This window comes from Callorhinus ursinus, unplaced genomic scaffold, assembly GCF_003265705.2.
Source record: "Callorhinus ursinus isolate GAN/ISIS: 27379988/994484 unplaced genomic scaffold, GSC_fseal_2.0 scaffold19, whole genome shotgun sequence".
Lineage (NCBI taxonomy): Eukaryota > Metazoa > Chordata > Mammalia > Carnivora > Otariidae > Callorhinus > Callorhinus ursinus.
In genome coordinates this window covers 21,662,286-21,673,210 of record NW_027397081.1, presented here as the reverse complement: position 1 = coordinate 21,673,210, position 10,925 = coordinate 21,662,286, and the positions used below count along the sequence as shown (strand labels likewise).

Sequence of the window (10,925 nt, the reverse complement as noted above, 5' to 3'; positions counted from 1 at the left end):
AAGAAAGAAAGAAAGAAAGAAAGAAAGAAAGAAAGAAAGAAAGAAAGGAAGGAGGAAGAAAGGAAGGAAGGAAGGAAGGAAGGAAGGAAGGAAGGAAGGAAGGAAGGGCAGCCCAGTTGAACAAGACTTTCTCATTCCTTTGCTAAAAACTGTAACTTGGAATCCATCTTTGACTTCCCAAGCCTAAATTGCCTACGTGCTTCACCACTATTTTCCCTGAGAACCACAATGGTAGCTAATGTACTTCAGAGCGTTTGAAAATAATGGACGTTTTATTTTTGAAGATTTTATTTATTTAACAGAGAGAGACACAGCGAGAGAGGGAATGCAAGCAAGGTGGATAGGAGAGGGAAAAGCAGGCTTCCCGCAGAGCAGGGAGCCTGATGCGGGGCTCGATCCCAGGACCCTGGGACCATGACCTGAGCTGAAGGCAGATGCTTAACAACTGAGCTACCCAGGCAACCCAATGATGGACATTTTAGATGTGGATAACCTAAATGGTGGATTTTCAGCACGAGGGATCAGAGCGACAAACAGTTGATCTACTAAAAAGCCTGCAGAGTTGATGTGGACATTTCTAGAAAGCTAGACACGAATTCTGGTGTGTTTAAAAACCTAGTGTTGCTAGAAAGTAAACTCTTAAATAATCCATGCTTGAACACTTTTGTGAAGAGGACATCACACTGGACTAATAGCAGGAGTCAGCATGAACTTGCTAAGAGCAGAGCTACCAAGTCAAAATGAATTTTACATTGGACTGTATTCAGTTTTCCCACCACATACAAAAAAAGAAGGCTGTAGGTAGTTCAAAGAATTATTACTGGAAGAGGAAAGGGAAAGAGTAGAAATAGCCTACCTCACTACGAGACAAAAAGAAATAGGTCACCGCTGGTTGGGTCTTTAAACACAGGTAACAGCTCTTTAATTAGTCCTACTGTATTGACATTCTCCTTGTAAGAAGTCTTATATTTGAGTATCTTAAGAATATACAACGGCACAGAGTATAAAATTTAAGCATCCAATAATGAATTTAAAAAGATTAAAATAAACTGCTGTCAAAGATGACATTATAAAATATCATTGTTTCTCATACATATTATTCATTTAATTAGTCATACTAATAATTACGACTAATTGCCACTGTTAACTAGTTCTGTTGTTTTGCTTAAATAGTAGCATTTATGTAACAGAAAATATAGGGTGATATATAATTTAAAAGAAACATATATTTCCCATATTTTTATCTTAATAACACACGTGTATGACTATTTTTTCTATATTATTATATATTTTTTTTGTCTGCCATGACTGTGTCCTGCTTTCTAAAACGTTGGTCACTGTAGGGAAAGAAATGACCTTAAGAAATTTTCCCGATCTGACAGGCACAAGTTTTACAAATGAACAGGGTGAGTGCACTATACGTCTAGAACAAGGGATGAGAATAAAAAGGACCCAAGCCAATGCATATCATTGAGAAATTTCAGAGTACCGTGAAGAAGGAAGATTCCAAAAGCTTCTAGAGAGAAAAAAGCAGATCACCTACAAAAGTTTGGGGATCAGGAAGACATTAAACTTGTCAGCAACAACACTGGAACTGAGAGTATTAACTATAGTATTTAAAAAAAAAAATTTTTGTTTTCAACATTGACTCTGAATTTACGGGAAGAATTCTTTAACTTGGATTTCACATCCAAGCAAACAAAAGATCAGATTTACAGGCACAATGAAGACATTTTCAAACATGTGGGAGATAGAAAGTGAACTTCCCAACATTATTTTAAGGAAGCCACTAGAGGATATACTCCTGGATAGTGAGTGAACTGACAGTAAACCAAGAAAAACACCCAGAAAACAGGAGATTCCAAACCGTAAATGAGGGCCAGGGAGACCTACGGTGACTGCTGTATGACCAGTGTGGACTGAAACTGGACAAAGGTTGTGAGAGTTTCAGGAAAAAAACACATTGACAGAGTTTGTAAATGTATTTGCCTATTTGGAGATATCACTGACACACGACACATATGATGAAATGGGCAGAGAAAAATTAAGGGTCCCTACCCAGTGATGCTAACCAAACGAAGGAAAACAGGCAATTATTAATTCTAGGGGAAACAGCTGTACAAGAAGAAACATAATCATAGTAATATGCTGTGTGACAATGAACAATATAATGTCCTAATGATAACAACACTATTAATGTAGCCAACTCTTACACTGTAACCACAGCAAGGTGGGAGAGGGGACAGGAAGGTGGGGAGAGGGTGTGGGACAAAAGAGCTGGATTCCCACTTCCTATACTAGCAGTCAGCAGACAGTGACACATTAAGAAATAGCCATTTGAGCATACTCTTTAAACTATGAGGGTTAATACCAGAACAGAGAGGCATTCTCTAGAAGGAGCACTGCACTGTTTTTCATTACAGGTCTTCCAGTACTGTTTGTTTTTTGTTTTTTGTTTTTTAAGATTTATTTATTTATTTGGGGGGTGGGCATGAGTGGGAGGGGCCGAGGGAGATAGAGCCGAAACCAAGAGTCAGATGCTTAACCGACTGTGCCATGCAGGCACCCCTTAGTACTATTTGAATTTAATAAGTGATACAGATTCCTAGAGCCCAATCCCAGAATTCTAAACCAGTGAGGCTCAGGTTAGCCCCAGCAATCTGTAATTTTAAGGCCCTTGGGTGATCCTGAGAGAGAGGCCTAGGAAAACAAGAGGATTTACTTGACAAATGAGAGGCAAAGTCAGGACTAGATCACGGGGCTCCTGATTCCAGGTTACTGTGTTCTCTCTAGCAGTTAGCCTCACAGTAGCCGTCTCAGACTTCAGTAAATTCTCTTTAGACTTTTGCTCTTACTAGAAAAATTAGTGGCACGATTTGCTGGGTTCCACGTACAGGCCTGTCGTGAAAACAATGAAAGCAAACAGTGAAAGCAATCAGGCAAGATGACAAACTAAAGAAGTGGGAAAATGACAGCAGTCTAAGGGCCCGCTGAGCTGGTGAAAATACTGAACGCCCAGATTTGTTTTAGAGGCAAAGGAAGCGGGGAATCAAGCAGTGAAGACAACTGGGAGCAGCAGACAAATCAAACTCCCCCTCCAGATCGAAGATCCAGGAAGAGAAAGGATGAATGTGAAACTTACCTCTGAATACGAATGCTTTGATCTGAGAATCCTTGTGTGTCAATCATCACGTCTGCTTCATCCAGGACAAACACACGAATCTTAGTCAAGTCAATTAATTTTCGCTTGAAACACCAATCTAGGACAGTTCCAGGAGTGCCAATTATAATCTGTTTGGTGACGTCGGTGCCTCTGGGAACTAGAGAGAAAAGGGTTGATTGACTCCTTCAGATGCAAAGGACCCTCACAGTCCACAATTCAGGGCCATGCAACATTGGGCTGTGAAGCGCAAGTATATTTCGTGACGATTTTCCAGGTGTGAACCCTGAGAGTCATCGCGGATTTGGATTTTGCAGAGCTTTAGGATAAACCCCCCGTTTCTAGGTTTAGGGTAGTAATAGTCCTGCCTATTGGATTCTGCGCCACGGTCAGTTAAAAAGCCACCCTCCAGCAATCCCACCGCCTTACAGAAACACCGGCACAGTGGTGAGAAACCTACCAACTGTCCCCAAGTGGAAAAAAAGCACAATGTCTATCAATGGGTTACATTAAATAAATTATGGAATACTATGAAGCTAGTCAAAACAATCAGGTGGGACTATATGAATGGACATGGAATGATGTCCAAAACATATACGTTTTTAGACACTATGAAAAAAATGCTCCTAATTTCATAAACACTCTACAAAAACAAATACATACATGTACATCCACATGTGTATGAACCGAAAAAAGAAAGCAAACCACAAAAGTCTGTGAACAAAACTACTATCCTTGGAAACAGGTTTTTGGAGGACGAGACCTTTACCTTCTGACCTTCTCTGTTTTAAAGACTTTCTTTTCCAGCTACGCGCACATAATACTTTAATGAAAACGTAACACAGTACAAGTTATTCTGCACGAAACAACTGAGCCTCAAAAAAAAGCCAAAACCATCATCTTTGCAGGATGTGGTAGTGATGCAGCTAACATGTACGGGGTCTTTATTACGTGCCAAGCATGTACACAGTGCTGCATCTGCATCAGTTCATTTAATTCTAGTCAAAGCTCTTTGGCACAGGTGCTGTGATAGCTCCCATTTTAGAGACAAGAAAGCCGAGAAGGTACAGAACATGCTTGCTGGTGGTCGAGTCGGGATTTAAAAATTCTGCCAGGCCTGGCTTACTGGTACATACTGCGATTCCCTCGAATGGCGTACATCACTTGAACATCCACACAGAATTTTCCCATCCGTTCGACCACACGACCAGTTTGCAAAGCCAGTTCATAAGTAGGAGCTAGGCAGAGGCACTGCGAGAGAGAAGGGGCAAGTCACAAGGCTCACAAAAGCCATTGTGCAAATCTGAAGTACAATTAAAATTCGTACAGGGAGACACAGGTGAAACTGGGAGATTTTGGTTGAATAAAGTATTTTCAGTTGAACACAATTTAGCAGCTGATAGATCTGAGGTGAATGTCGAGTAAGGGAAGGGAGAAGGGGCTGAAGGACAGAGAAATACCCTTTATATATTCCTCTCTAAAGAGTTATGAAGAACCACAGATCCTGCTTTTTTCTGTGGGAGAGAGTGGGGTGCAGGGAGGCTGGGAGTCAAGAAGAAAAGGAAATGCAAGGTGAATCACTGCTTGAGTGTCACCCCCATCATTTCTTGCCTGCTATTAAAAGTCTGCTGGTTTCCAGAACACTCCCTGCTTGATCCAATCCATTGTATACACCTCTGGCAGAATATTCCCTAAAATTCTTTCCTTTGTTACCTCCAACCCCCTATATCTGGTGGCTGCTGAGGAAGGAAAATGTTGATGGAAGAAACTGATGATACTTAATGCATTTATGGGCTTCGATTAAGGATCTGTGATACAGAGGAAAGGAAAACAAGGTACTAACAACTGTTTCCACACACATTTCTCAACATGGGTTTAAGCCCAGCTTTTCCTGAAGAATTTTTATTCACAGTACCAAACCCTGAATATGTATTTCAGTGAACCTATCTAATAAAGCACAAAATTTCATACACCAGGCATCAGTCACCCACGCCCACAGCTTATCTTGCTGATCAAGCTGTAAGCTTCCCGAAAGAACCCTTTGCATGGGGTGCGCTCAATACTCAGGTCGTCAGCTTGTCACATGAGTTGATGAGCACAGCGTGGAAATAACAGGGAAAGAATACCAGACACTTTCCAAAAGTGGAAGCTAGACCAAGAGAAGGGCAAGTGCACTTCCTGTCCCTGCTCAGCCACTCTCGGACATCTGTGACCTCATGTGAGACACGTGCCTCTCCAAGCCCCAGTCTCCCCTCTGCTAAAGGAAGCAGCGGGCGGGGTGATTCTTTGGTCCGACAGCTATACGGCCACCACTAGTGAATGCTTACTTCAGACCAAGCACAGGGTGAAAGAGGTACATTATGTAATCTATAGGACAATCCTATGAGGCATTCATTCATTCACCAAGCCAGGCACTGTGCTCAGAGTCAGGAATGATCCATGCCTTTATAGATGTTATCCTTACAGACAGGGAAACAGACTTGAAATGCTCTACTAACTCACCTAAGACATTCTACTAGTAAGTAGAGAGGCTGGGATTGGAACCAAACTATAAAGCCTGTGCTCCTATCACTGTTCCATCCTGCTGCCCAATGCTCTGGGATTTTATGAAAGAATGTCTATTTGAAATGCTATCACACCATGGCAGTAATATCGCCCATTACTAAAATATCACTGGCATTGCAAGCATTCCCCTTTCTCCCTCAACCTTTTCTTACCTGTGGGAACAATTCCAAGGTATTAACTCTGCTTAGCATTGCCAAGACAAAAGCAGCTGTTTTTCCTGTTCCAGACTGGCTCTGGGCTATGAGGTTCTGGGGTCTGTAGAAAAGAGAGACACCTGGGCATAAACTGCATACAGCAGACTAAAAACCAAGTTGGAACAGCACTGCCCTGGAAACTCACGGGTGGGCCAGCATCATAGGGAGAGCCATCTCTTGGATTTTGGATGGTCTGTTAAATCCCATTGCATAGATCCCTTTTAATAACTCTTCCTTCCTATCAAGAAAAAAAAAAGCACATACTTAAAGCCCCTATGATTGGTCAGTAGCCTCAGAAATATGAACTCAAAAGGTGTATTTTTAAATTAAGCCACTCTGCAACTGAGCTTCAAAGGTAGTATCTAGAAATATACAATTTACACCTCAACTCCCAAACATACACAATCATGCCTGTACAGTTGGACCACTCAAATAATAAACTATGCTTTAAGCCTAGGCTGAGGACAGTAATAATAGCCTAACATGGAACATTGGTTGACCCAAGCAAAAAAGGAAAAACTCATCTGATAGAAGTATATCAATTTGCCAGAAGAGTCTTATTTTCCACACAAGCAGAAAACTGAGAGTTACTGTATTCTTTTTTTTTTTTAAAGATTTTATTTTTAAGGGGCGCCTGGGTGGCTCAGTCATTATGTGTCTGCCTTCAGCTCAGGTCATGATCTCAGGGTCCTGGGATTGAGCCCCGCATCGGGCTCCCTGCTCGGCGGGAAGCTTGCTTCTCCTTCTCCCACTCCCCCTGCTTGTGTTCCTTCTCTTGCTCTGTCTCTCTCTGTCAAATAAATAAATAAAATCTTTAAAAAAAAAAGATTTTATTTTTAAGTAATCTTTACACCCAACATGGGGCTCGAACTCATGACCCCCAGATCAAGTGTCCCATGCTCTTCCACCTGAGCCAGCCAGATGCCTACACTGTTTAACTTTTTTTAATTAATGACAATCTTTGATTCTTTAAAGTAATTTTCAGAGAAGACAAAATTTTATTGAGGTAATTCTTACATCAGTTCTGTCTAGGAGCAGAAGACACAATACTACCTCATCCTTCTGAGCCAACATTTTTTTTTTTTTTTTAAAAGAGAGAGAGAGAGAGTGAGAACACATGAGTGGGGGTTGGGTTGGGAGGCAGAGGCAGAGAGAGAATATCTTAAGCAGGCTCCATGCCCAGCGGAGACCCCAGCGGAGGGCTCATTGATCTCACAACGCTGAGATCATGACCTGAGCTGAAATCAAGGGTTGGATGCTTAACCGACTGAGCAACCCACACACCCCTGAGCCAGCATTTTTAAATGCATCTTTCCTGGGGTCTCATGATAGTTGATGGAAAGAAGAGAAAATGAATTAGGTTGGAACACTTCCACCTTCAACAACATGTATATTTTGTATTTGGTTACTTGGCAGATTACTGGCAGCCAACTGTTAATCATAGGTAAGCTGCTTCTTCCACTTAGAAAATGTTGGGGCATTGGGATTTTGGATATTTCCCCTCTACATAGGTCCCTATCAGTAACTCTTCCTGTTAAAATGCAGTTCCTTAATGCTAGTTGATAGATCCCTAGGAAATGCAAACCCATTTGGGAAAGTTACTCATTTTAATACCATCTGAAACAAAATATAATTAGGAAGTTAAAAGCTTATAACTTATCTAAAGGGGGTGAGGGAGGGTATGTGGGCCATCAATGTCCCTATATCCATACTATGGTACGGAGAATAGCAATATGGCTGTGTTGAGCTTAACTACCCCCCTTAGCATGGCAAGGTTAAAATATTTTACCATCAAGATGTTCTCAATTTGCTGCACACTCAGGTACCCTAGTCCTCCTTTTTGAATATTTCAACTGCATGCAAAATGTACACATCTCATTTTAATATTGACTATTAGAACATGAAGGGGATTCTGAGAGTTTTTATTGTTAGATTCTTTTGTTCTGTACCATTCTTTCTGGAATTTCCCCCTAATAAATGAGTAAAAATACTCACAGCCGCAGCTCTTCAAATGTTTTCACTGAGTAGAGTGGAGAGCTGGGATCCTTTTGTAAGACTTCAACTCGGTGACTGGATTCCACTAAGGACTGCCGGATTAACTTGTTTAAGAGTGAATTAGCTGCCAAATCCACTAGAAAGCAAAAATTAAAAAGGAGATATTGCAGGAGAAAATCTAGCCTCCTAGATGAATCTAATAAATTGCTCCTTCCCAATCAGAGACTGTGTGTCAAGCAACTGCTCCTACTCTCATCTTCCCTCTAAAAGGAGGTTCTAGAAAGAATGACAACACTGAGAATTCCTTTCTACACAAGAATCCAGTTTCTTATGCTCTGCTGCTATACCAACCTCTGACCTTGAGCAAGCCTACATCTATCACCACCAGACCTAATTTTTCCTTGCCAGCTGAAAACCCTTAACCCATTGCTGCATTATTCCATCTCAACTTCCCCTAAAGAAATATGGCCTACTCCTCATTTAGTATTTCTTCTGATAGTCACTATTTATAAAGAAAACAGAAGACAGTTCTTTTCCAATTGAGATTATATTATTCGCTCACATTGTGAAAAATCATGATTAACTGATACAGAGTGCTAGGTTACACACAAATAAATTTATCTCCTACCTACATCTTCTTCAACATCTTCTTCCATGTTATTAATAGAACCATCTAAAAGAATGGAAGAGAAACAATAAATACCAAACAGAAATTTAAAGTGTATGATCCCAGTATCTCACCATCTCCACAGTATGCACTGACAGCAAGGGTCATTCAATGAGGGAGTGGGTTAAAAGACTGGGAAGGTAGTGGAGGACCTTGACAGTTAATGGGAGCCAGAGGCATTTCAGTTGCCAGGGACCTGAGGAAAGCAATGCTTTTTAATAAATAAATAAATAAATAAAATTAATTTTAATTAATAAAAAGCCAATCTGCTTTATCTAATAGCACTCACCTATGTTTGGGACTGTAGTACTCTTAATACCCCGAAGGTTCTTCCGGGGATGGATGAGGTTTGAAAACTATTGAAAAGACACAAATTTCAACCAATATTAGGAAGCAAGCCACCAAGCAGCCCAGTGCACCCCCCTAGCAGGGAGGGACCCACCCGAATATTGTCTCCTTTGCAGTGTCAGGTATTAATTCTGACACTGGATTCTTTTCAGGAATAGGTCACCGCTATGAATTATGCTAAAATCGAAGGAGACTTTCTGCTGCCCCTGTACCTTAAGTGCCTCTTTACAGTCCTCTAATCTAAATGTGGCAGTCCTTGGGGGTCACAGCACGAGGAAGGGATGTGGGTAGCAAAGCGTGGTGGTCGGTAAGATGGAAGCTAGCCGAGGCCCAATGGTCAAATTGGGAGAGCAGAAAACTCCAAGGTCTAGTTGGGACTACCAGCTGCTTTCTCTCCCGGGACTTCTAGGGGTCTTCATTTCGCCCTTTCAAACCAAAGGTCTCGTGTCTCTCTCGGGGTCTCCTGCCCCCGGCCCTCCCCACATCCTTGCCACATCTCCCCTGCACCATTTGACACCCATCCCACACGCTAGCGGGGCTCTCTCCTCCCGCCCTCCCTGGCAGATCTCCCTCTCAGAGCGCGGTTCTGGCCCCCGCCCACTTGCCCTCCCCGGCTCAGCGGCGGTTACATGGCTGTTCAGCCGCTCGCTCTCCGCCGCCCCGGCGTCGCCTCCCCAAAGTAACGACGCCATAGCCGCGATCGCAGCTATCGCCCCCAGCACGTGCGCCCTCCCCCGGCACGAGGCAGCGCCCGGCTCCAGCCAGCGGCCAATGGGCTTCCTCTGGGGGCAGGCTGACGCGCCCGCGACCACCCGCGGCGCGGCGCGCAGGCGCGGGAGCTCCAGAGAGGGGGGCGGAGCCAGGAGAGGAGGTGGGGGCTGCGGGGGAAGGAGAACAGCGTTCAGAGGCAAGTTTGCACTTGACCAGCCGCGCCTCGGCGCCAGGTGTTAGAAACCCGAGACGGGGCGCCAGTGTCGTGAACACTCGCCTGCTCCTGACCTCTGCTAAGCCAGCAACAGCTTGAGATTCTAAGCCGCAGCAATTTTCGCACTGATTCGAGAGACCTACCTCCCTTACCCACCACTTACTACGCAATTCTCCGGGCGGTGAGGCTGGACCCTTCCCGCTCCCCGCCCCCGCCCGGTGGCTTCAAGCACTCCTGCCCATGCTTCCCCGAAATATCCGCTTCTACGTTACTAGATGTCAGAAAGACCAGAGAATTTCATAGGAAAGTAGAGGGTCAAAATGGGTGAGTTTCACCTGACAAATTAATTCAAATGAGAAAGATGAGAAGAGGAAGTAAAGTTGTTCAGGTTCTAACTTTTGCCCCTGTTCTAATACCTGTGATGTTTCCACATACCGGCTTGTTTTAATTTTAATGCTGGTACATGCCCTTTTGCTAATGCAATCCTGAGATAACGGTTTTCCTTGCGGTACAACCTCTACCTCCTACCCGTATCTGCATAATCTGCCATAGATTCCTTGTACTACTGATTGTTAAATTTGGACAGAAGAACTAGATTTCTTTCAGTTTTCTAACTGGAATCTTGAGATTTAGATCAGCATCTCTGCAAAAACCCACAAACCAAAAACCTAGTTATGATCTCTCCGTGGTGCTGAAGCAAGACGCCCCCTCTGTGTTCGGTCATTCCCAGGCACCTCAATCGTTTGTTTTGAGGTTATCAAATTCCTTTTCAAACTTCACATGTGGATCCTAACAGCAAATGTTTTTCTCTCGCAATGATAACTTTCTACTAACTTGAGTAGGTATAAAATCGGTCCAGGTTCTTTAATGCTAATTTCACATAAGGATAGCAGACATTTGAAAAACTGCTTTTCCGTTATTTTATCGCACTAGAATTTATCCTTTTATTCTTGTATTATTATAGGCCCCAGATTCTGCTTTGTCGGAGGTGGAGAAGTGGTGGCCAGACTAGAAAATATTAGGCAGATTTCAGCGTCAAGCCTACACCTCCGTCTCTTGGCACTACATTTC

General features: G+C 42.9%; 1 protein-coding gene across 2 annotated transcripts in view; it reads right to left on the bottom strand.

Moving 5' to 3' along the window:
- Window positions 1-9,705, bottom strand: part of DDX25 (DEAD-box helicase 25) — a 19,224-nt gene extending 9,519 nt beyond the window's left edge. The window contains exons 1-9 of one of the 2 annotated variants that reach the window (XM_025893481.2): window positions 9,559-9,678; window positions 9,142-9,354; window positions 8,871-8,937; window positions 8,543-8,587; window positions 7,915-8,050; window positions 6,065-6,157; window positions 5,878-5,980; window positions 4,297-4,411; window positions 3,143-3,320 (exon numbers count right to left, since the gene is read on the bottom strand). In XM_025893481.2, the coding sequence (XP_025749266.1) occupies window positions 3,143-3,320; window positions 4,297-4,411; window positions 5,878-5,980; window positions 6,065-6,157; window positions 7,915-8,050; window positions 8,543-8,570 (653 nt within the window). In that variant the 5' untranslated portion in view covers window positions 8,571-8,587; window positions 8,871-8,937; window positions 9,142-9,354; window positions 9,559-9,678. Of the gene's footprint in view, window positions 1-3,142; window positions 3,321-4,296; window positions 4,412-5,877; window positions 5,981-6,064; window positions 6,158-7,914; window positions 8,051-8,542; window positions 8,588-8,870; window positions 8,938-9,141; window positions 9,355-9,558 lie in introns of both variants that reach the window. The other variant, XM_025893480.2, reaches the window with a different exon arrangement.
- Between the last annotated feature and the right edge of the window lie 1,220 nt (window positions 9,706-10,925).